The 26677-nt window shown below is 40.3% G+C and overlaps 1 protein-coding gene across 1 annotated transcript in view; it reads left to right on the top strand.

The window, feature by feature from the left end:
• Nucleotides 1–2120: 2120 nt before the first annotated feature.
• Nucleotides 2121–26677, top strand: part of LOC139284540 (transmembrane channel-like protein 3) — a 28713-nt gene continuing 4156 nt past the window's right edge. The window contains exons 1-17 of the mRNA XM_070904847.1: nt 2121–2248; nt 5018–5164; nt 6305–6380; nt 8798–8879; nt 9264–9370; nt 12542–12640; nt 13204–13346; nt 15159–15306; nt 15494–15537; nt 15742–15889; nt 16846–16955; nt 17072–17150; nt 18013–18270; nt 18723–18851; nt 21069–21136; nt 21512–21640; nt 25355–25465. Coding sequence (XP_070760948.1) covers nt 2121–2248; nt 5018–5164; nt 6305–6380; nt 8798–8879; nt 9264–9370; nt 12542–12640; nt 13204–13346; nt 15159–15306; nt 15494–15537; nt 15742–15889; nt 16846–16955; nt 17072–17150; nt 18013–18270; nt 18723–18851; nt 21069–21136; nt 21512–21640; nt 25355–25465 — 2006 coding nt within the window. The remainder of the gene's footprint in view (nt 2249–5017; nt 5165–6304; nt 6381–8797; nt 8880–9263; nt 9371–12541; nt 12641–13203; nt 13347–15158; nt 15307–15493; nt 15538–15741; nt 15890–16845; nt 16956–17071; nt 17151–18012; nt 18271–18722; nt 18852–21068; nt 21137–21511; nt 21641–25354; nt 25466–26677) is intronic.

The raw sequence follows: 26677 nt of genomic DNA, 5'->3' as shown, positions 1-26677 counted from the left end.
CTAACATTCACATTCACTCCAGAAGTGATACATCAGCGGTGTGTGTGCACGACAGAAGAAGCCATTCGTTCAGTCCACAGAGACTCCGACTCTGTCCTCAGAGGCAGCTGTCCTGTCAGCAGCAGAGAGAAGAGAGACTGTCCTCACCGGGATGAGGGACAAAATAGGCTCCATAGGGAGTTTACGGCAAGAATAAATGCAGGGATGTAGTAACCATGTTGATTTTCTTTTAATTTTTTCACCAGATAGCGCATACACATAGACAGACAATATGAACATATCAATATGTACAAAGGCGACAGATGATGTTGATGTGCAAAACATAAACGGACACACGTGAGAACAGAAAAAAGAAACAAACAAAAAACGAGAGGGTGGAAGGGAAAAAATAAATGAATGAATGAATAAATGGAGGGTTTGAATGTATTTGCAGGATGGGTTTGGTTTAGCATTATTATTCCTTGTTTTCCCTTTTCCCATTCCATGCTTACATACCTTTTATATTTGTTTTGTGGCATTAGCCTTACCGGCAGCAGAACGGATCTGAGAATTGTTAAGTATGTTTTATTGAACTGTTCAAGTTTGTTTGTAGAGCTATATCTGCCTTGTTAGGAGATCCAACCATTGTGTGATGTTGTGTTTCTCCCTGCTTTTCCAGATTAATAGCATTGTTTTCAACCATGTTGACAACATAGAACTCTGCTGAATCATCCTGAGTTGAACATCTAGATTTTTCCATCTGTGTTACGACTTTTAAGTTGTGACTGGTCCCCATGGACAAAGTCAGACACGTTGGTCAGAAGTACTCCTCTGAGAAGAGTCAGACAGCCGCCAATTAAACAAGAGACATCTGTCAGGCTTTAATGGTCTCGTTCAGCTCTATGATTCTTCTGCCCCTTCAGCTTCAACGATAGCTGAACGGAGTGAGGAGCCAAGTGAACATAAGGCACATCACGCTATTACTGTCACAAAAAAAGTCCTCATGCAGAGTCAGAAGTAAAGGTTTTATTTCAAACAGAATTTAGGGATAAAAAAAAAAAAATGTTTCTATACGCTTGATACAGAGAAAGATATCTCAACAAATAGAGGCCATGGTGCCAAAAACATTCCTATGGACACTTTACACTTTATGAACTGTTAATCCAGCACCGCCCTAAAGATCTCATAATTACATTTGCTGAGCACATTCACGATGCCCAGAGGATGAACCGTATTTGTATAATCTGCCCATCTCTAGCATCACCCTAAAGCACGTTGATGACCCCCCTTGAAGATGAGCAAAATCATTAGTATGTTGTTTGTTCCACCACTTGTATTGTGGTGTGTAATAAACATTCCAGCCTTTCAGGGACACTAATGGGTCTTAAAAAAAAAACAAAAAACAAAGCTGCCTACCCCAGCTTTAAGTGAACAATCAATTTGATATTTACTCAACTCGTGTTTTTTTTAAATTACACATACGCTCCTAATTCATTCAGAAATGCTTGTGAAAGGCGAGTGAATTACTGTAGCTGGTGAGCTAAAACCCAGTCGGGGTTAGTCAGCCACAATAGCTCTCTGCGCTAGCTGGCTTTCTTGGTCGCCAACGGGACAGTAAGCTCACACAGTTTATTCATCTTCTCGTAACTGTCTGTAAACCATGCATCTTTCCTGGTGCGGCGAATACTAAAGTGGATGGTGCCACGCAAGCTCATAGCTTCCTCCATTCAGTTGAAAGTTGAATATATTGTAGTATAACGTTTTAGTGAGCCCGGCTACTCACAAGAAAATTAGTTGCCTGGCACCATGTACCATTTTTTTGTTCACCTTCATCCAAATTCACATAAACGACTTCAGGTTTTTAGTTTTTATTTGGAAAAAAAATCATAGAATCATGTTGTCACAATTTATCTCCCCGTAACACATAAATAAATATTGTCTGGTCTGTTTGGTGCTGTCCCTTTAAGCAGTCAGTATGGCTGTGATTGGACTGATGAGTGAGTGTGTTTCAGTCTGCTCTGCTGTGGCGTGTGATGCTCCAGAGCAGCAGGTAGACACTCCAGTCCAGTCCAGGCTAGTAGTAGAACGCAGTGTCTGCTCACACGCGCTGACCTGCACACACTGATCTGAGCAAACACAGCATGAGCGCAGCGTCTGAGCCTTTGGTTGGCAGCAGCAGCAGCAGGTCCCTGTCTGCAGCCAAGAGACACAAAAGTATCAGGAAGAACTCCAGGAGGATTTACTCAGCCTACCAGGACCATCACAAGGGGTGAGTCTGGTCACTCTGTTTTTTTTTTTTTCCCCCCCTCTCTCTGTCTCTGTCCGTCTCTCACTCTTTATGGCTGTCGTCTTAAGAGCCTGAAATGACATCCTGTAGGTTACACAATTGGTCATTTACTAAATCGAATCATCAGGAGAAACTACAAAGGGTTTCCTGTCTGCTGTGTTACTATTTACTGCCATCCCGTGACATTCTGACCTGTTGGTCCTTTTTGTGAATATAGTCTGAGCTCATTAATCACTAGTGGGTTTGACTCTGTGAATAAATATATACATATTATAGATATATTGATCAGTTTTGAATTACAATAAAATACAATACAATACAATTCAAAATGGAGTGTAATCTGTGCATCTCTCTACTCTCACTGTCATGCCATCAACCATTTGGTTTAATTTTGATAATAACTTGAAATTATATATGGTATCACAGTTAGTCCAGTGATTGTAAACACTGTCTCGAAATGGAAATATTTGCTGCAAGTTGTGAATTGTGTTTTACCCTTTATGGACGAATCCATGCTTCTCTAGTGATGTGTTTGAATTATGGCATGCTACAGGAGGTAACTCATTTATTGGAAGATGGACCTCCTTTTATAATTTACGCATCAGAAATATGATCGCCCCCTTACCTGCTCTCGTTTATTCCGACATTTTCAAATAAGACATCGGAGTAACTCTACTCAAACAGCTGTCCTCTTCAAAGAGAGAAGAAACACAGACTATTTTCTAAAAATGTACAGAGCATTCATCACAAATACATCAGAAAAATACGGACAATGCCATTGAAGAAGTACACTGGACATACAGTATTTCATAAACACAATGTCATTTATTACTTAAGTCATTTATTTTTAAGATGTTGCACAGGATATATTATACAAGATACGTAATGCTATTATGTTGCAAGAAGTAAAAAGGTAGCTTTTTGGCAAATGTTTTGGTCCTTCTGGTTTGTTGTTAATCTTTTATCCCTGCGCATGCATCGTGATGTAGCTCAAAATCCTCAGTTTTGGTCATTAGGCACTACTAGACAAGATGATTCACATGATGAAATGTATACAATATTGATCAGCCGCATCGGTTAGGAAATGCATCACCATTCACCAGCTATCTACTGAATAAATTGACAGATGCATTTCATAAATGTACAAATGACAAAACACAAAGTTGGAGATTTTGATTTTGTTCTTTTCATCGGTGATCCAAATCTTCAATAATTTGGAAGGTTGTTTACCATTTAACAGGTACATGTTCTCTATTTATCTGGGATTATTTTTTTCTCTTGCAGAAAACACACAGGTTTATTGAATTATTTACATGTTGACGATTTATTGTAAGTTACATCATAAAGCTGGCTTTTGTGTGCATGCGAGTCAAGAAGATGCAGAGGATGACGGCCCTGTCTTTATTTTCCTGATCAAAATTCATTAGTTTATAATTTATGTTTTAAGACAAAGACAAATGATCATTTGTGACTGATGTGGTTTTCTTTGCACATGCATGGTTCTGCACAGTTGAAGCTCAAACATACAAGAGAGGTGAAAATAGGCAAAAACACATTTAGGCTGGAGGGGGACTTTAAACTTTCGGTTTTTCCTTTAACCCTGTAAAGACTGAACCATGAAATAATTGCCAGAAAATTCAAATTATTTGAAACTGGAGTGTTTATTGAACCTTCTGAAAAATAAAAATAAAAATAAATTAAATATATGAGTTTTAATTTGTATCATTTTTGTACAAAAACATATAACACACAACATTTTTAACCCATTAAACTTTGAGTTTCAATGCCATCCTTTCTCACATCAGGGGGCACGCTAGAGGTTGTTGTCTGATTGTATACATCAGGTTTTTCAGGAAAAAAAAATATCACACTGATGATGTAGAGGTCTCAAAAACTCATGTATCAAATATGATACACTTGGCGTTACAGGGTTAAAAGCATCATCAGGAGCAGGTGGAGGCGTCAGGAAACACCAGCTGATACGTACAAAGCGTGCCTGCTGATTGCTCAGGAGCATCAAGTAGGCTTAAAGCAGAACTGTAGTAAAATAGAAATTCACATAAAAGTCAGCCTGATATAGTTCAATTCAGTAGTTCATGTTGACAGCTAATCTAATGAACTACTATTGGTAATGTGCAATAAGAACGCATTGACTGGTAACTGGTCTCAGTTTAGAAATTTTCTAATTTGATCAGTTGTTATTTGATGGGCGCGCACGTTTTTCAGTCACTGAGTGGTATGAGGACACACGCTTTAACATCTTGTCTTTCGCTAGTAAGCTGAACTGCCAAATATGATACTTCCAACTTCATCATAGACCAAATCAGCCATGCATAAAACAAGCTCACAGTCAGTGTGCACTGGATTTGATCCATTTACAGACAGAAGATATCCTCTCTTTTTACTATTCACCGTTGCACTGCTGACTTGAGGAACAGCCACCCTCTTGAGTGTCGAGCACAGCTGGTTATGTGACTCAGACATCGTGCTATTGGTTTGATTTATGACTGACAGTCAATGTCATAAATGTCAGACTACTTCAGATTTATTTTTACTATTTGGAATGGGTGGACAAAACTATTAGTAACAATGGTAACCTAATACCTTTTTTTTTTAATTCAGTTTGTGTTTGTGTCTAAGTGAAATTTTCATACAGTCCCTAGTATGACGTTATTATTTTTTTTCCTTCTTTTCTTTAAGATGTAACAGGCCAAGCCATTTTTCATTGTGCCCCTGTGTCTTATCCTGCAGCTCCTCCGACGATGAAGATAAAGAGGATGAGCGGGTGGACAGCAATGACCCAGAGGAGATGTTCCAGAACATTCAGTACCAGAAGGAGATCATTGCCAACATTCGGACCAGACCCTGGCCAATGAGACGCAAGCTCAAAGTCCTAAAGTAGCCCACAATTTAATTGTTCCCTGTATCTGCGGAGTGGTAGTTTCCTCTGTCCCTCCTCTTCTGCTCTTAAACGCACACAAACATACACCATGTGTGTGTTTGTAAATGTATGGTAATTTGTACAAGGCATTTGTATGAGATGGGTTGTGTAAATGTTTGGTTTTTTTTTATATACTTGACCATTTACTACAATTTACCTTGTTACCAAAATGGCTTAACGTGTGAAACGTAACCCTACAGCTGTTAACCTGGTGCCAGGTATCCAAATGCCACATGAGCCTTGTGGAAGTTCCCACTTCTAAAGAATCTCATCCCTAAGTGTTGTGATCAGACACAAAGCCTTGAAGGCTGTGTTCTAACATTTGACGAAATGTAATTAGACTATTAGATAACAGGCTGAGCCAGAGAGAGCCAGAGGAGATAGAGAGCTTCTAAGATGTGCTGACTACATGCCATGGATAACAGGTTTTATATGGGCAGTTTGTTATTACTGCAGAGGTTTTATTACCATCATCAGGGATGGGATGCAAGTCTGCGTTTTTACACCCTATTTAATCTCAGGCTGAATGTCTGCGATAACTCTTATTGCAATAACAGCTCATATTTCACATCACAAATCCGTGATTTTTACCTAGATTCCCTGACGAATGTTAGTTTGAGTTTTTCTCTCTTTTTTTTAACTCCAACCTCAGCCCTCGCCCTAACTAATGGCATGCTATCACAAAATAAAACCACATGGACTACACAATTGTAAAAGCTACAGTTGTTTTCCATTGGAGAGTGTGTAAAGTGCACGTTGAGTGCCTTCGTAGATTAATTCATGGCTCATAGCTCTCTGAATTGTGCCCAGTGCTGTGACAGGAAGAGCTGGTTTCACTATCTTATGGACTATAAAGCTACAGAATTACTTTAGACAGTTTATTTTAATGGGACCAGTCTGCTCTGGTGTGGTTTTAGGAGAATCCGGGTTTTAGTACTGGTTTGCACATTGATTTAAAAATGTTAAGGCCGTAGTAATTAGCATAATGACTTTATTAAAGAGTACACATTTTGGAATACACAAAAAAGTGAAACGTAAGAACTTATCCTATTATCTTCTTTCTTGTGAGCTTCCACCTGTGTGTGTTTGTTTCCCAGGCAGGCCAGAGAGATTGTTCTGAAGTATGAGGGCCGACTGACCAGAACCAGAGGTTACCAGACCGCAGGAGCTGATGTACGTATGCACCAACCATTCTCTGTCATTTACAGTAGTTTTCATGAAAGTTTCCATATTGTAAAAAGTGAGTTCCATGTCTTGTTTGATTCTAAAGCAGGTCTAGGTGCTGTATAAATACTGTGAAAGGATCAAAATGCTCAGTACACAGAGAAACGCACACAGCCCGTATTCAGACACTGTGCCTTTAAACAAGCCGTCAGGACTTCTGTAAGGTTGTGATGTCACAACTATGCAGTCGCCGCACTCAGCCACGCCCCCAGCAGGTCATCTGATCCAGGCGCAGCACCCCCACCAAGTACAGGGACGCTCATCCACCCTCTCAGTTTGTCTAAGTTATTGGACGCTCTGCTCAGGACTACTCTTTTTTTGGAGGTTGCTCAGTTTGTCTCAAACGGCTTGTTTCAGACAGAGGGGGGGAACTGAGGGGCTGCAGAAAGGGCCAGCACAAGATACATAAGGACTTTTTTCAACTGTGAATCATGCAAAGCTGCTCTAGTGGAGTCCCAGAATAAAAATATAGAGCTGAAATGAGCAGAATATGGGACCTTTAACATGCAGTAACGCTGATCACAGCTTTAAATACAACTTTGTTGAGTATGAAAAACAGTTTGTAGTCCACTATTAGAATTTCAACTTTGTATAATGTTGCATATGTTAACCTTCAAGGGTTCTTTGTGTATGTAAAAACCAAAGTGAATTTAACCACCCCAGATTAGTGGTTTAGATTCTTATTAGATGCCTAGTATTCTTATTAAAATAAAAATAGTATTTTAATAGCAAACCAGAGGATAATAGTCCCTTTAGAATAGAATATTTAAGGATCCAGAGACGGAACTGTGGAGTGTGAAGGACGTATGTGTTTGTTTACAATATTGCAAAGATGGATCGGAACAGAGCAGACCTTGTCCACAACACGCTAACACAAAGATGGCTCCTCTGGCTGACTCTTTGACGACCTCTTTCCTTCGGTGTGTCACTGTGGGCAGCTTCAGTAAAATATGTGCTCTATACTGTACAGCCACACCTACGTTTGTTCTATCCGACTGTATGCTGAGAGGAGCTTCTTTGTGTTATTTCACTGCACTGCAGTAACTTGACGATCGGAGCCAGAATAATAAAACACGTTTGATTTCTTTTTGTGCAGGCTGCTGAGTTCTTACTTTAACAAAGCTATTCTCCTCCTGTGGGCTGAACACACACATGCACACATATACAGAGAGAAAGACAGACAGAGAGAAAGAGAGCTATGCAGCCGTGGCACAGCAGCATGAGTGAATTTATAGCCTGTTGTTATAGCTCGGCTTAATTAAAATGCTCAGGCTGCTCAGGCCCCATTAGAATAAATTGACTTTCAGTGAGCAGTGTGATGATGAGTTATTAATTCTACAGTTCGGCTCCCAGTCAAAAATCTGAATCACTGATTCATAATCATCATCTCCGCTCTGATTTCATTTCGCCACATCTCAAGATAAGATAAGGAACACTTCACGGAGCTTCACATTGTTCCAGTTCTCACGTGGATTACATGAGCAATGTGCTACAAAGTTAGATCCTGAGAGATGCAAACTGCATGAGACAATTTGTCTGCAATGTACTGTAATAACATATCGTTAAATGAATGCCATTCACCTGAGACAGCCAAGACAAGAGTGGTTGTTTGCTCCAACACTTGAAACACCTATGATTTACATTTACTCGAGAAAGACCTCTAATGGGCATGCAGGTGTCAGAGGCAATGGCAGAAGTAGCGTGTATGATGTATTTTTATGATTATGTGTTGATGGGAAGTTGACACTACCCAGCATTACAAAAAAAAAAAAAAGTGAACACCTGATCATCTAATTTTATTTTGTTAATCTCTGGCACTATGGCCTTCAAAGGTGCCATGTTCTGCTCATTTCAGCTCTATATTTTTATTCTGGGACTCCACTAGAGCAGCTTTGTATGATTCACAACTGAAAAAAGTCCTTATGTATCTTCTCCTGGCCCTTTCTGCAGCCCCTCAGTTCCCCCCCTCTGTCTGAAACAAGCCGTTTTAGACAAACTGTACAACCTCCAAAAACTTGAAGAGTAAGTCCTGAGCAGAGCGCTCCAATAACTTAGAACAGGAATTTGCTGTTCATTTTGTGCGCCTGTTGCAGTACGAATGGACCCATATACTGTAATGACAATCATTCCTGCTTGAGAAGCAACACAAGAGTGACTAAAAATGTCCGATTTCTATAGTTATAAACCCAGTTCTCAGAGTTGGAGTTTATCTTGAACCATTGCTACGTGGCCCAATAAATTCACAGTCAGCACATTCTGATTACAGTCCATCATGGTGTCAGGTGTGTGTGTGTCAGTCAGATGTGACACTATGTCAGATGTTTCTCAGTGCCCTTTAAACCTCGTTTTTTTTCCCCCTCCTGCAGCTGCTGAAGAAACTTTCCCGTGTGCTTTACAACATTGTGGTTCTATTCATTCCCTGGGAAGTGAGGATCAAGAAAATCGAAAGTGAGTCATTTGCTTGCTCTGCAGAATGAATTTAAGTAATTCTATCAATGAATACTGTGCTGTCATTTATTTTGTTTGATATCAGTAAAGTACTTGTGAATGTAGTGGAGGGCGACCCCCCTACTCTCAGTTGACAAACCATTTTAGCACTTGAATTCATTTTATTTCAGGACACTCATATGGTCATGCTATGTGGTGTAAATCATATAGGATAGATCTTTTCAGGGCATAATAAATATAAAAAATTAAATATAAATATCATTAATAATAATGATAATAGATTTTTGTTCATATTGGTTGTGTACCACTGCATCACTTGTGACGTTGTGAAGTTGTGTGCAACATGTCATGTCATTCTCAGTCAGATGTTTCCTTTTTGTTGAGGTCACTTTGGGTCTGGCGTGGCCTCCTATTTCATCTTCCTCCGCTGGCTGTTTGGGATCAACATCGTCCTCACCATCATGACTGGAGCCTTCATCGTCCTACCTGAGGTCAGCGAGTCTCTGCGTACTATACGAATGTGCATTTATCACACTGCATGTCAATATGTGGATCACATGTGAATGGTTGGGTTAACAGTGATTCATGATTTAGTGCTTTTGTCAATATATCACATATCACATCAGTACAATAACAATAATTCCATATTATTGAGGTGGTTCAACACTATTCATAATGAATAATTAAAAGACGCAAAGCATTAAAAATTAGTAGTAAAATAGTACCCTATATCCTAATTTTACCTTAATAAATTGTATATAAAAACATACTTTTTACTACAGCCTATACTTTTGGAACTGTTGCTAATTCCTTAGCCATAGAATTAGCAATTGCCACATTCATTAGTTTTGAATAAAGATCTGCTGAATAAATGCTTATTACAGCCACTGAGTCAATGAAACGGGACACCCCACCCCACCCGCCACATTCTAAATAATAAAAATAAGTACAAGGAACATTTCAATTGGGTGGGTATGTGGAGCGGGGAAAAATAAATTAAAAAGTATGAAACAACCAATCACAAAATCCACACACGTATCAGCCAACCGGGCACCTACATATAGATGAGCTGCGTATAGGCCCTTTTATTGCAGACGTCATGGTTACGTCACGGTGTTAGCTTACACTTGTGCTAATACCTGTGTTTGTAGCCCACACTTCACATCACGTAAGGTTAAATGAAGTGCTGTCTGTTGTAGGTATGGATACCGTTATGTGTCTAAAGGTTTGTCGCACCCACCTCATCAGAAATTGGGGAACTCTGAGGAATAGGTGACTTCTCTCGTTACGCTAACTCTTTTAGCGCTTTAGCTAACTTTGTTAGCTTTTTGCACGGCCAGAGACAAAACTCGTCTGTTAAATCTTTGCATTTCAAGTCTCGTAGGCCTACATGACCATTCAGGACATAGTTATAGGCATAAAAATTTATACACCCTTAGTTTCTTTTTACTATACATGCTTGGTTTCTCTATCAGGTAGGTGTAGCGCTAAATGTCTGGTCATTCCACCGGAGGTAGTCCTGTCGGATCGTCCGTCCACTGAGTGAGCGTGTACGGGTTGGCCAATCCGGCCCCGTTGGTTCATGTTCACTTTAACCGAGTGAGTGACCGCATATGTTAAGAGAAACTTGTGTTTCCTTCTGCCATTGTTAAAAAAAAAAACAACGCAACAAAACTAAAAAAAGCTAGGGTTAGCTAAGGTGCTCAGGGAATTTTTCGGGTTCCACCTAAGCTCCACCCACAAAGAAATGTCATAATATTTACTGACAGAAAAGGGGGTCTATATATGGTCAGGTGGTTTCTGGTCAATTAAGACCACTCCCCCATGCCTCTCTACCAGTTTGGGAATATGATTGGCCAGAAACCACCTGACCAATTTACCCAGCCCATCTTTGTGTAGGTGCTAAATTGGCTGATATGTGTGTGGATGTATATGATTATTTGTCTTATACTTTTTTTCAAATGGTTTTCTGCTCCATACCCACCTTATTTAAATGTTCTTTGTAGTGCGCACAGAGAACGGTGATAAATACGTTAACACGCGTTAATCTCCCTCTGTAAAATCGAGGTTGTGAATTTGATGATCGGAAGAGAGGGAGAAAATGTGTGCAGAGACTATTAGTAGAGATAAAGATTATTCCCAATATCCATAATGATACACGTCTGAAATAAAATAGAAATCTGTGGTCTCCGCTGCTCTCTCAGCAAAACAACAAAATGTATTTTGTCAGCTGACGAATGAACTAATTTCAAACAGTCCTTTAAAAAGCTACCACCACTTTCTTTAATTCGAATGTTCCTTATTAGAAAATAACTCTCCATATATGTAACATATAATACACACACAATGTTGTGGCCTATATCTTTTAGTGCAATATATAAAACACTACATCATTATTAATGTTATATTTAATAATTGTTACTTCCTCTGTAAATGTTTTGTTCATATGTTCTTTGTAGACCGGCAGCTTCAGCTCGACCAGTTAAAGCACAAACTGTAGACGGGAACAAAGGACAGGGGAAAAGAATGCTGCTGGATTTATGTTAGGCATTGGGAATGAGGATAAGTCATGTCCAGGGGAAATTGCTTGTGTCTGCATGTCAGTGCCAAACCTTATGTCTCCATTCATTTCTTCTCCGTCTCTCGCTCTCTCCGTCATTTGTTGGGACTAAGCTACCACATCCCACCCTGTACCTCACCTCTGCTTGGTGACTAATATCATCCAACATCAAAGATCTTCTGTCAGATTTCATGTCTGTGCCTGTAAATGATGCTTCCTTGATTGTGTTGTAGGACATGGGCAATATTTCTACATCAAGTCATTTTCAGGATGTGTCCATATGAAGCACAAGCGAGATGTTTATTTATTACATTGCACACATTACAACACAGCCTTAGGGCCTGGTCACACCAGCATTTATAACATTTGATCTGAGCAAAATAAATGAAGGAGGGCTAGGTAGGTACGTAGTGTTGTTTCACAAAAATTGCTCCTGTGACGTGATTCATTACATATGTGGTGCCTGGAGGCTGGTCCTCCCAAGACAAACAACAGTATAAGTTGAGGACATATGTTTGCGTAAAAGTGACAGTGCCCTCTACTGGCCGTAGCAATTAGGACCCTTGTCTGCCAGGTGCAACGGAGGAAGGAGTGTGGCGTCCATAGAGGGCGGAGGTTGGGGTGGATGGGTGGGTCAACAACACATTGATTTCCTGTCTCCTAATGACTGTCAGTGTTGTTTTTTAACCATCACAACCATGGTCCCCTAACCTTCCTTTACACAGAAATGCGAAAATGGTTTTAGGGGGAGTTACATACTGTGGCTATTATTGATGAATAATATGAATAACATGCCAAGTGTTTTGAGGTGTTGGCACGTTGTTAGTGACCTAACTAGTGTCTGGTACCATCAGCGATTACGATGACCTGCAAGGAATTTCACTCCACTCTTGCCTAACATTTTTTTGATGCTTCAAGAAAGTCTTGTTTTCCCAAAACTTACGCTTCAACAAAATCTGTTTCACAGGATAAAAAGTTCTATGAGTACCGTGAGACCCTAATTTCTCTGTGTTGCTCTCCCTGTATACACAGCATATAAAATGTCTTTAATGTATTATTATCATAATGAATGAATGAATTGGTCTGTGTTTGTGTGTATTAGTTGCTGGCTGGAGCTCCGTTTGGAACGACGAGGAGTAAAACTATCCCCAAGGAGCATCTGGCTTCAGCCCAGGACCTGGACACCATCTGGTCTCTTGGGGCAAGCCTCTTATTCCTTTTACTGTTCTGTCAATAGCACATTACTTTGTTACAATGGAGCATTATTCAAACATTACATTACAGCCTCCCTGACCTCTACCCAAATGTATTATGTTGTCATTCTATGCGGAGGTGGGGGGGGGCAAATATCACACAAGCATTGTGGCTTTTTCAGTAACTGTCCTGTCATGTCGGAGTGAAGCCGTAAAGGAACACTAAGGTGAACAATCACCTCTGTCCGAAGCCAGCAATGTTACGTATTCCATGTCTGTCCATGGAATTTCACGCCAATCTGACCATGAATGTCAACCGCAAATGAACCAACTGTCGGTCTGTATTTGCGATACCTTGCTCTGGACCAAGTATGTTATCTGAGAAGATCCATCAAACAGATTTAGGATTCATGGTGAACTCTCATGATTCTCTGCTTACTTTGCTATTTATTTGTTAGACTGCATAGCCTTTATACTCTAGATGTAATCGATTTCCTTGTCATGTCGTCATGTACAGTAAACCCTTGTGTTTGTCGTGAACACTAGTTGTGTGTGCCTTGTGTCTCCACAGGGCTACCTGCAGTACTCGGTGTTATTCTATGGTTACTATGGCAGGGTGAGGAAAATTGGCAGTGCAGGGTACCGGTTGCCCCTCGCCTACTTCCTGGTTGGGATGGCTGTCTTTGCCTACAGTTTCATCATTCTGTTAAGAAAGTAATCATTACGCTTATTACAACTCATACTGATGTGATAATGATTTGATGATATAATATGCTGATGTAATGCCTGGGGATGACTCGATCAGGTTTCCAGATCAGGTCTGTTTCAGATGATTAGATCATGTAGTGCGTCATGTCACAAAAGACTTGTTGCTCATTGAAAGGTGACAGTTGCTAGCAAAGCTGAATAGCTAATCAGAGATAAAGTGGTCTAATGGTCTATAACCTGCTCTGCCAGAGTATAAGCTGTTCCGCAAAAGAGGCATGTTGAACATGTTGTGCTGTTGTGACACGTTCCCAAGGTCCAATGCATCCAGGGTCCTATGTTTTGCTTCTCTTATTATTGTTCTTTGCACAGTCGAATACATCTAATTAACTAATTAAATTACCTCAAATGATTATGCCTTTTCTTGCTATGCACTTCTCTATCCTGTTAGTTAGTAAAAGAGTACTGGAATTAAAATAAAATATTATACAGCCCAGAGTCCAGCTTCATGGCAGCCGAGACGCAACGACCTCTACTTCAAAGAACTTAGGTTGAACAGGCTGATTGGTTACTTCACTGTCATTTCCAGTCCGAGGACACAGAGAGCAGACATGGAAGCTAAGACTGTGCCAGGGAACCGTGAAGGGAAAATGTTAGATATCAACAAAAAGTATTTGTTGCTTTTATTCAGTGGCCTAACCCTATCTAGCCTAATATGTGTTTTAAGTTCGACAAAATACAAATAGTTTCTCCCAGGAATAAAAAAAAAAATAAAGTAGTTCTTTACTTGTAAACCATCGTTGTATGTTCAAATGTGCCAAATTCTAAGTTTGGGTTAGGCCATTTTCTTCAAACTTCATTCATAAATGTGTGAGTCAAGTGACTCTACCCACTAATGACTTCATCATAGAGTTTCAAATTAGTTTGAAAATGTGTTCTGTTGCTCTTCAGTCGGTCTAGCCTTGTGTTGAGTTTTGGACATGTGTGTCTCTTGCTAGAACATTGTAAGAGATTGATAAGGGTTATCTTTGCAGTTCAAATAAGAGAACATTTGAAGAAAAAAAAAAAGCAGTTTAAATGTTAAAAATCGCTCCAGTCACAAATTTGAGGGCGTAGGTTTCAAGGAGTATAACATCAGGAGGCTATAAGCTGTCGGTGGGTGATTTTAACATATTGGCGCAGGGAAACATACACTGAACATTTGACTGAAGGAAAAAAAACATTGCTGAGAACATAAAACCTTTTGAACTGTCTCCTTAATGTGTCATATTAAAAGGATATTGATCTAGCTCTATCTAGCGCTAGCACGTCCCGGCTGACTAATGTGTGAGCAGTTAGCCCGCCAGTTAGACCTGCAAGTCCTCACTACGATCATCTACGAGCATCAAGCGCCACCTTGTGGTGCCACCACCTGCTGATGTGACCACAGTCTTAAGTCCCTTTAGTGCCTCCTAGAGGCAGCAATGTTCATTACACCCTACAATACAAATGTAGCGGACAGACAGACATATTCCATAAATATGCATTGTAAATTTTACAGCAGTCTACCCCTTAGAGATATTTCCATTCATGGCCAAATGGAAAATGCATCCTGATGATGGTATCAGAGGAAAGGTTAAGAGGTCACAAAATAATTCATTCTCTAGGGATCATAAATATCCACAAATTCCATGGACATCTGTCCAGAGTTTTCGAGAATCGCACTCTGATCGACTGATCGATTGATCACCTGACTAACATCACCATCCTAAAAATGTTGCTACTGTATAATAATATATTGTATGGTTTGATAATATGCCCTTAACACTCATACTCCTGCAGAATGGCCAAGAACTCTCGCCTGAGCCTGGCCAGTGCCTCCGATGAGAACTTCACATTCTGCTGGAGAGTTTTCTGTGCCTGGGATTACCTGATAGGAAACCCAGAGGCTGCCGAGAGCAAAGGAGCTGCCATCGTCAACAACATCAGGGTGAGAGACACACATGGATACACAAACTGCAGTCTCAATGGACTGCAGCAAGATCTCTTTCCCCCTCTCGTATTTCTGTATTAATGTATCTCTAACACTTTTCATGCACAGAACACTATAAATCAAAAGCTGTGACCGGCTGGTGTTTTAACCTCAAACACATAATACCACATGTTTTTATGCACAGGAAGCCATTGTCGAGGAGCAGGAAAAGAAGAAGGACACGAGTCTGTAGGTGTCTTTGTTATTTGTTTCTTGTTAGTGATTAGTGTTCCTCCTGTTAGGTCGGTTGAAACAATTATCTTCAAATTCAGTTGATTTTGATTTCAGACATTTTGAGTAATTCAAATTTTGAGGAACTGCCAGATTTTGGAGGAAATGTGCGCTCTCTAACTGTAATCAGTTTATTTCTGCGTATTTGTTGTGTTTCTTCAGGGCAGTTCTGATCAGTCTGCGCATCTTAGCCAACATCTTGGTGCTGCTGTCTCTGGCCGGGAGCATCTACATCATCTACTTTGTGGTGGATCGTTCTCAGAAACTGGAGCAGGAGAAGCCGGAGCTGACGCTGTGGGAGAAGAACGAGGTAGCGGAGCAGAGCCGACATCGCCATCCTCATCGTCGTTAGTTTGATTCAATTATCCAACATACAATACGGTTCCAAGGAATCAATGAAAAGCGGAGACCTGAGACTGATCCAGTGGAAGATATTGATATATAATATATATAATATTATATAATATTGAGATTGATATTGATTCCTTGATCAGTTCAGGGTTTAGCTCTGGATCAAAATATAGTCTATACGTCATGTGTTGTAGGGTTAGGGATAGGTCTAATTTAATCTTCAAATATTACAAATGTTTTTAAATTGTATTAAATGGCAATATAGGCAAAGTAATTGCGGATTGTGGATCAATCATTTAGTCTTCAGGCTGCTTATTTAGTCTTTAGACTTATTTAGTTTTTAGCTTGTTCATAAGAATTCACGATAAGCCAAACATAAGTTCCTTATAGTGATGTCAAAACACTGGCTGTGGAGTAACATTATGGATCATTATTGTGATTGCGTATCATTTGCTGTACGAAGAATCTTATCAGCAACTTAAAATTGGCTAATTCACAGCGTTACCTGGTTTATTAAAGTGATTTTATTGTCTTTGTGCATAAGGGATTAGAACTGATATGCAGTACTATCTGTATTTTCCAATACTCATACAATTCAGTGAAATTACAATTGAAGACAATTAAAGAGAGCCAGAGATTTGAATTTAAAAAGCGTAAGGACAGGACGCTGAAGACGCTCAACTTAATTAAAAGTCCTATGTCTGTGCAGTGCACTCACATGCTCTTTGTTACCTTTCTTCTCGTGCTTTTATATTCTCCCCCAAGCTCAGCCAGTCAGGAGATATTTGTTATGTGTAGAAACGTTGTTATCACCGCTGAATTTAAATCAATTAAAGAATCTGCGAGTTTAGTTACGTTTTTTCTCAATTTTGGAATACACCCTCCTCATCACTTCCATGTCCTTCCCCTCTCCAGGTAAGTGTGGTGGTTTCTCTCATTACCATGATTGCTCCGTCTGCCTTTGAGCTGGTGGCTCAGCTCGAGATGTACCACCCACGAACCTCGCTGCGATTCCAGCTGGCCAGGTACTTCGTCAACTCCAACAACTGCTGCCTAATGCTGCACTAATATACACACTAAATATAATACATCACAAGTCTTCCTGCACGCTAACGCTGGCCATATGTTTATGTGTTTACAGAGTGCTTGTTTTATACCTGGGGAATCTCTACAGCCTCATTATTGCCCTCCTCGATAAGGTCAACAGTATGAGCTCTGCTGTGAGTATAGAAACTACAGAAAAATACAAGCATCTGTCTTTTTTTGCTTAGTCTGTGGCTGCAAATTAGAGTCAGCAACAACACGAGTGGCCGCAAACCCGAAAGTTAGTTCACCCAAATTACTATTATTATTTCTTTGGTAGAAAATTGTTAGTGGAAAAATATGTCTTTTTTTTGTAATTTGAATAAACCAACATTCTGACCATATCATTCAGGTCAGGTGGTGATCAAAAGAGGACCCCAATGGGATGACCATATTTCTTGTGTGTTTACTTAATATGCTTAAAAGTAGGCTATTGTTGCTAATACTTTGACATTGATAAGTTAATATATAAAGCACTGTCAGTTTGTCTTTCGGTTATTTAGTAAATGTACGTTGACTGAATACTGGAGTCAGGTTGTGTTAGCTTAGCTTAGCATACAGACTGGAAGCAGGGAGAAACAGCTAGCCTGGCTCTGTCCTAAATTGTAATGCACCCACCAACACCTCTGTTGATTTGCCTTCATTGGACAGTCAATAGTGAGCTTTGATGCCTTCTTTAAAAACAGAAGAGTATCCATCGGCCCTGTGACTTGTGCCCAGCTATTGTTCATCAAGAAATAATTCCATGGGTTAAACAAATGAGAGTGGAGTGAGCCAGGCTAGCCGTTTCCCCCTAGCTGCCGGTCTTTATGCTAAGCTAGGCTAACCATGTCCTGACTCAAGCTCTGCACTTAACACACAGACATGAGATTGCTATGCGTGCCTTCTCATCACACTCTTCAAAATAAAGTAATACATAATACAGTACATTAGTAGCTGCCCATATAAGAGTAGCATAGCACGTAGCTGGTGATGGACCCTACTATACTTGTCTTCCAGGTCCCAGTGAATCCAGGTAACTGGTCTGACCCTAGCTCCTTCCTGGCCACCATCTCTCAGCCTGAGGTAGACAGCCTCTCAACCCTGGTTTCTGAGATCTCTGATCATCGCAACAGCACCATAGCGACCATCGCAATGGTGCTGGAGGTTACTAACAGCGGCAGGAGCACCTCAGGGACTGTCTCGAACCAAACAGTTCTGTTTGAGAAGAACGCCCGCTCTCAGCAGGACCAGTGCTGGGAGACCTACGTCGGACAGGTTCTCTCTTCTGATTGCTACACAATGAATCCCCAAAGTTAGCACGATTCATCCTGAGGGGGACATTAATGTCTTTATATAAGTTGATGGCAGTCCATACAATACTTATTGTGACATTTCAGTCTAGGCCAAAGTGGCTGACTGGCCAACCAGCTAAAAATATATAGCCTACATGAAGGCTGTTGATGTACACACTGTTAAACATTCTTACTCTCTACGTCATCGACATTTCTGACATGCTCATCTTAATCAGTCTGTAGATGCATTATATTGACAAGAAACATTGTAATGTCTTCTCTACTTATGTGCAGACGGCAGAGTGCTGAAACACACAGCTAGAGACATTACTGACATAATGGGCAACAGCCTGGTTTGAGTGGTGAACAATTAAATGAACTGTATATGTTTGTATATTGAAATGACTCTCAAGTATGTGTATGGTGTGTCTCTAGGAGATGCTGAAGCTGTCCATCATTGACATGATCTTCACAGTGGCCAGCATCCTGCTCATTGACTTCATCAGAGGTTTGGTGGTTCGTTACCTGAGTGACTGCTGCTGCTGGGATTTAGAGAGCAAGTTTGTGAGTTACACACAAGTTGAGTTTTTGAAACTGAAAACGCAGCTGCTTTGAGCAGCTGCCACGCATCCAGCGAAGGCTCCAGGAAGTTATTGTTCACCGCCAAGAAATAGTCCATCATATAACTCCTGTAAAACATTGAATTGCAATTCAATGTGCCTAAGATAATGCATAAAAAAAACATAAAAAAAAAAAAAAAACTGCATTACAACATTAAAATGATAAAATTAAAGGAACATAAACCTTTTTAAAAGGAAATTCAAAATTCAAAGTTGGTGCAAGTCTAATATCCTCTGGAAGTGTTCCAGGTCTGTGGTGCACTGTAACTAAATGCTGCTTCTCCATGTGTAGTTTGCACACACTGGAAGCCAGTGCTTGGTGACAAAGCAAGGTAAATTTTGGTGTCATCTGCATAATTATGATAGTGGATATTATTGTTTTGTATAATGTGGCCTAATCAAGCATATGAATGTTAAATAGAGGACCAAGGATTGAGCCTTGGGGAACTCCACACATCAGTTGGGTCTGTTCAGATGCATAATTACCAATAGAGACAGTAGACAGTAGTTGGTAAATGCACAATTTCTATAGTTGACTGCATAAAATCTTGCCATTTTTACCACATTCTTTCCATGTTTCCATTTTTTACTTTTGATGGATAATCTAATACCTTAAATTTTATTACTGAAGAAGTCAGAAAATTCATTTCTGCATTTCTCAGTGTAAAAACGTTCAGATGCGATTGGTCAGCCTGTCAATGGTACTAAAAAGAATATGTGCATTATTGTTGCTGATGATGTTGAAGAAGAAGGATTGCCTAGTCCTTCTCAGTTCTAAATTGTAAATGTTGGCTTTGTTTTTATATACGCCTATGGTGAATTTTCATTTTTCTCCATCTGCGCTCAGCTGTTGAGCATTCCCTTTTCTGGATCATTCTGCCTTTTTTTCTCCATGGTGCAATGACATCAATGACATTCTCAATTTTGCAATTGGAATCATCCAGAAGATCATTCATAGAGAGTAAAGCGCGGGCAGGCAATGCAGAGATAGCCTCCATGAACAGCGCACCAGTATTTTCATTGATGAAAATATCGCCTTATAATTGTTGTTGACCTTGCGAGGACTCTAGGAGTAATGCTAAGGCTGTTTTGGCAACCAAGAAAGTCTGGGAGGTTTCATTTTTTTACGTTACAGTCTGTTCACACATTGGCAATAAAAAGCAGTTAATACATGTAATTTATCGCATATAGTACCTTCAAGGCATTATGATTTCAGGTCAAATTAGTGTTTTTCCACAGTTGAGCGAGTTAGACTATCTGTACATGACTCGTACAACACGTCTGGACCACTTCTGACTTTTGTTCAGAAAAAAAAAAAAGTTTGACACAAGTGGTGAATGCCACAAATTCTCTTAAATCACTCGTACGTACCACTTAAGAACTGTTCTTACAAATCTGACACATTTCAGCCTGACATATTTGGCAACCTTTTTGGGAGATTTTGTGATCTTCACAAAGAATTTCAAATAAGGTTCTGTGGGTCTGAATTCTGCTCAGCTACAAAACGTGTGCTTGCTTGGGTTAGTTTAAAAGTTTAAGGAACTACTAACCATACTAGAACTGCATGAGTTCAGGTATAAGTCTAGAGTTGCAGTGTCCCCATAGATTTTCCACTCTTACTAGATACTTGGGATTTTTTGGGGGGAATTAACATGTCTTAAGATCTCCTCCAGACAGGTCCAGACAAGACCAAGACAAAGTTGAATTTACTCATTAAGAATTTGCCAATTTTAAGTTGTTGATAATCAGCGTGTGTGCACTGGGGGGTTTCAAGTTTCCACATTACACTTATGTAAGTTGCATATTGGACCGTGATTGGCTTTCTGCAGGTATGTCCAGGTGTTCGACTGAGATTTAAGGTGAGCTCAGAGCAGGGGAACGTGAAAAACAGCTTTCTAGTGCTCATACATCATTATGCACAGAAGAGCTCAAACATCCAAGTCAAGTACAACACATTTTTGAGAAGTAGGTGGACTTTAAATAGAATGAATATTGGCACAAAACATAGTGACAGTGTAAAAATATTGGCATATGCATAAAAAAAAAACTTAATTTAACATCCAATGCATGTTTAAAAACCACATTGTTGAAAAACTAAAAGAGGAAAAAAACAAACAAACATCTACAACACCACATTAATGATTTTTCTGTCTCTTCTCAGCCTGAATATGGAGAATTCAAAATAGCAGAGAATGTTTTGCATCTGATTTATAACCAAGGAATGATCTGGTAAGTCGGAAAATGTGTTTAAAATAATTGACAGAAAATGAAATATTGGGGGTATCTTTCTAATTCCACTGTATCACCTTGGCCTTGCCACTGTGTATGTAATAGAGGATCTAATTCAGAGTTAATAGCCTGGCTAGGGCTGACCAGTCTCCATGACCCTGTTTAAGGGACTGTGGCCCTCAATAATCTCTCTATTACACCTCTGTGGCTGGCCCGACTGTATTTCCTCAACTCATTTCAGAAATGTCGCCCTGCAGCAATGAACATAATGAAGTGAGACCGTGAGCCACTGGACGTAATGTCTTTTATATGGGGTGTGACCCCAGTGGCTGTGTGTGTGTGTGTGTTACTGACTTTTCGCTTTCTTTCCTCCAGGATGGGAGCATTTTTCTCTCCCTGTCTTCCTGCCTTCAACGTGTTGAAGCTGATTGGTCTGATGTATCTGAGGAGCTGGGCTGTTCTCACCTGTAATGTTCCCCATCAGCAGGTGTTCCGAGCCTCCAGGTCTGACACACACACACACACACACACACACGTTTGTTTTATTCATTTTTGCTGATATCAACAATGACATTTTAACTAATCAAATGTGTCGAAGTCACAACTTATTGAAATAACTTTATGCTCATAACATTGTGACTTTTTTTATTACGATTTTATTCTCAAAATCTTTTCTTTTTCCTAACAGTGGCTGTGATGCATGTACAATTCTAATTGCTTTAAATAGAAAGATCAAAGTCAGGCATAATCTTACACACATGCACAGAAGAAGATATATGGAAGTCTTGTATCTCACACTCACACTCTCAGAACCAGTGCCTGAATTGGACCAAAAAAGGTGCCAGAACCCTAATTCAGCATGACATGATCATCGCATGTAGTATCGCATCGCATCGCAGTATCTTGGATATATTCATATTACATATCCAGTTCGTACACAAATATAATATTACATATATGCTAGAATAAAACCAACTGAAAACACATCTGTTGGCCTACAGATTAAACTGGATACTGAGAAGGAATACCAAAGGCAAGTCCATCATGTCTGGGCCAGACTGCATGTTGCAGTCACATCAAATGTCACCTTGAAGCACAGCGTGTCAAATCAACATAAATTGAGTATAACTGATAAACCTCCTTTATCTTCTGGTAAATCAACATTTCCCCCGTGTATTAATGGAGAAAGCATGAGAATAGTATTTCACTTACTTACATTGTTACATTGGCTCAGGCCTGAAAACATGCAGGCCTTTAGTGCTTTGGTGTCACATTTTTTGTTTTTTTACTTTCAAAATTGGATCAAAGCAGATGGATGCCATATAAGACCTATATTATCTCTATAGGAACCCTCGTCAGTTTCTTCCTGGTCCTCTGTTTCTTTACCTTTGCAGCGCTACGAACACTAGCCAATCAGAGGCAGAGTAGGGCGGGTCTTCGCGGAACACCTGTGAGGGAAAAAAAATTAGGTTTAGGTGTTTAGGTTGCGAACATAGACTCACCAGGAGGTGGCGGTACGCAGTAAGAAGTAAGGGTACTCATGTGGACAAAAATCAGTACTCAGTAGCGGCAGGTACCGGCCCATTTCAGGCACTGCTCAGAACAAAAGGACACATGATTTTAAGTCCATATTTCCTCTCCGTCACACAAATCCACCCTTAGTCACTTAGATCTGCCCAGTGTGTGCGAGTGATCCTGTCTTTGGCAAAGGTGAGACTGCATCAGCATTTCCCCCCATTTTCATTTTCCTACAGTGCAGTGTATGCATCTTCCTATATATACACAAACACATACACAGGCCTAAGGCGCTCAGCCCACTCTGATTTATATAACAAAGATGTCATTGCCTCTTCCAGTCCTTATCAGTCACTCCCAGATGTGGTGGAAAATCCAAGCAGCCACACACACACACACACACACACACACACACACACACAGAGGCAGTCCAGCTGAGAGAAAATTTCATGTGAGCCATTAAATGCAGCTGCGCTGGAGGAGCGAGAGATTGATACTGACACTTTGCTGATAGTAAAGAAGGCTTTTTTTTATGTCCCCTACACATAATTATGGAGTGCTGAGACACTTGAATGTGTGTAATACTGACAATATTTCTGTTGGTGATAATGTGGATTGAAGTGGTCTAGTGTTTTTGGCCTCAAACAAGAAAATGCAGCAATTTAAATGGGCTCTCTTGAGGTGGTAATGTATGGTCGAAGCTGAATAATGTCTTTAAACTGATCATAACACACACAACATGACAGTATATTACTGTGTAAGCCAGTACGGTGCGCGGGTGCCAAGTGGCCCGCCGACCATTTTCTTATTTGCAATGTCTATACCAATCAGTAAATGTTACAGTAATGTATCTTGGCTGTTACTTGCGATCTGTGCAGTGTGAAGAAGCACAAAGAGACACTTGTTTCTGCGAAAAGGTCATGTACATCTGACCTGCAAGGGGGCGTGGGAGAAATTTGCTTTCAGAGCTTTGTGCCCGAAAGACAGGAGACCTCTGTATGTGTCCCATATGAAACCAAAAGTCAACGTCGACTTATTATTTGAACCAAAACCATGATCTTTTCCTAATCACAACCAAGTAGTTTTGGTGCCTAAACCTAACCCAACTGTGACCATTTTACAATGTTAACCATGTCTTAGAAACGCTTTCTGGCAGAAAGACCTGAGACTTATTAATGTTTGTGGCCCCTGGCCTCCTGTAAACGATGAATTTTGTCACCATCTGAGTGAAAACATACAGCAATGGGGCTTTATTCATGGGAATTGTTACTTGAGTGGCTTTAAAAATGTAATTCAGAAAACGTTTAACATGCACAGCGAAAACGTGTATTTCTCAAAATGTTAAACATTTTGAGTGTTGAGCAGAGAGCTGGAGTCAGGTCGTGTTTAGCATAAAGATTGGAAGCAGGGGGAAACCGTATACAGACGGCCGACGCGTCTCCACTTCCTCCCATATTACAAAAACGAAGCGAAACTCTCCCGGATCCAGCCGCTGCCATCTTGCGCTGGTGACATCATTTGAAGCAGAGGTCCCGCCCATACACACGCCCAACCCAATCGCAAGCACGCCACAGTCAATCACAGCTGTCAATCATGACGTTTCACCCCCTTTTCATAGCATCAAATAACTCATTAAAACCAAATTTATCAGAAAAAAACACTTTTGGATGTCCCATCCACTAACATGAAGGAGACAGGGTTTATGATCTATACTGCAGCCAGCCACCAGGGGGTGATCAAGAAGTTTTGACTTCACTTTTGGGGGAGCTGTCATATCGTCCAACTTTATATACAGTCTAAGGGGGAAACAACTTCAAAAATACGTGATCAGTCTGGGTAGGTCCAGCACTACCAGTGACCCCTTCCACATCACACGTAGTCATTTGACCCTTCGTTGAGACAAAAGTATGAATCAGTGCAATTTTATGTTTTATCCATAAGACCTTGACCCTGGGTTTTTGCACCATTGCTGAAATGGCATGCCATGACATAAAATCTCAGATTTTTATATTATCAAGAGAAAAACAGTTGTGTAATTGTAGTTCCCCTTCCTTGCTTCAGCTGCTGTACTCATGACAGCGCTGTCGAGGGACACTCATCACACTCGCTGGCTGTTAACGGAAAACACTAGTGTGGAGTCATTTCTGTTGTCTCGCATAGTTTGGATGTTGTACTGAGGGCCTAAGCATTCTGGACCAGAGCTGAGAGCCGTGCAGGTCTAGTAAGCACAGCTGTTTTAGTTTTTTTTTTTTTTTTTAAAAAAGCAATTGACAGCTGCACCAGACCTTACAACAGATTTGCTGTTAGTTTAAAACTACATTTGAATTTCACACTTTAATGATAGTTAATTCATTATGTTGTGCTCATGCCGTTTTATTTGTTGTGGATGTAAAGCTGACATTATGTTTTCAGCTCTGCTCAGTAAAAATGGCCCATGGATTGAGTTCATTATGAAAAATAGTGGCCCCATTGGGTTTCCACGTTATTTCACTGGGATGCTTCAATAACTCCATGCACACTGGATTCCAGGTTCTCATGGTTTCAAACAGTTTTCAGTCTTACATCACTATATACATGATGGTGCTGTGGAGGTCAGTGATGAATTTAGATAGTAAATGCTTCCTGCTCCTAAAAACAACACAGCTTATCTGGAATTGGGCAAAACATGTTCACAGTAATCACATTTTTGCCTTTTTCTTTCAGGTCAAACAATTTCTACCTGGCTATGCTGCTCTTCATGCTGTTTCTGTGTATGCTGCCCACCATCTTTTCCATAGTGAGATACAGACCGTCACAGCACTGTGGACCATTCAGGTAAACACAGTTGAGATAGTGTCAAAAGACGTTTGTTGTTTAAAGAATCCCTTTAACCAGAATTATATCAATTCCAACTGTTTTTGCCCAATCAGAATCAGAAATACTTTATTGATCCCCAGGGGGGAAATTAGACATTAGACATACACATTTATTTACAACGATGACAATGGAAGAATATTTTCCACCCCTCACAAGTGCTGTGAGGTGCTGCACAAACATGCCTGCAATGAGCCATGTTTCAGAAATACGCCTTTTTGGGGTTTTTTTACGACCTGTTTTTATTCCAAATCACTCAAGGAATTGCAGTACATGATATAAAATCTCTGGAGGGCAGGTGTGGTTAGCCATGTGAGAAGCATGCCGTAAAATATGAACACACTCTTCCTCTATAGCCCCTTCAATATATCACTTTTTATTTAGCCTAGCTTTACACAAGCACGGCGGACGAAGCTGCTAGCATGGCTTCAGAAAAAAAAAAAAGAAGAAAACCTTCCAACAACCTTTAAGCTGTTTTACATAATTCTTACGCTTTGTGTCAAATTGCACAGAGCATCACAAAAGCCCTGTCCTAGTGGGGTTTGCCAGGGTTGTATTGTCCTAGTATTGTCTTAACTGAACTCACTGTTGGACATATTGTTGACTTGACTGTTTATGTGTTTATAAGACAGATTTAGAGGTGATGGAGCTAGGCCAGCAGTTTCACGCTGCTTCAAGTCTTTGTGCTAAGAAACCAATGAGAAACTGATAGGGGTCCTGTCATTTGACTTACACGGCAAATAAAGATATAAAAAATTTCAGAATGTTCCATGAAAGGTCCCATATTGTAGAAAGTGAGATGTCCATGTCTTGTTTGATTATAAAGCAGGTCTAGGTGCTGTATAAATAATGTTAAAGTATCAAAACGCTCAGTCCACGGAGAAATGAAACACAGCCCGTATTCAGACACTGTGCCTTTAAACGAGCCGTCAGGACTTCCTTAAGGTTGTGATGTCACAATTATACAGTTGCCGCACTCGGCCACGCCCCCAGCAGGTCATCTGCTCCAATCACAGCACCACCCACCAAGTACAGGGACGTATTCATCCACCCGCTCAGTCTGTCTAAGTTATTGGAGCGCTCTGCTCAGGACTACTCTTCTAGTGTTTGGAGGTTGTTCAGTTTTCAGACACAGGGGGGAACTGAGGGGCTGCAGAAAGGGCCAGGACAAGA

Source organism: Enoplosus armatus, chromosome 1 (assembly GCF_043641665.1).
Source record: "Enoplosus armatus isolate fEnoArm2 chromosome 1, fEnoArm2.hap1, whole genome shotgun sequence".
NCBI lineage: Eukaryota > Metazoa > Chordata > Actinopteri > Centrarchiformes > Enoplosidae > Enoplosus > Enoplosus armatus.
The sequence above is the reverse complement of the archived record's forward strand: the minus strand, read 5'-3'. Positions and strand labels throughout refer to the sequence as shown.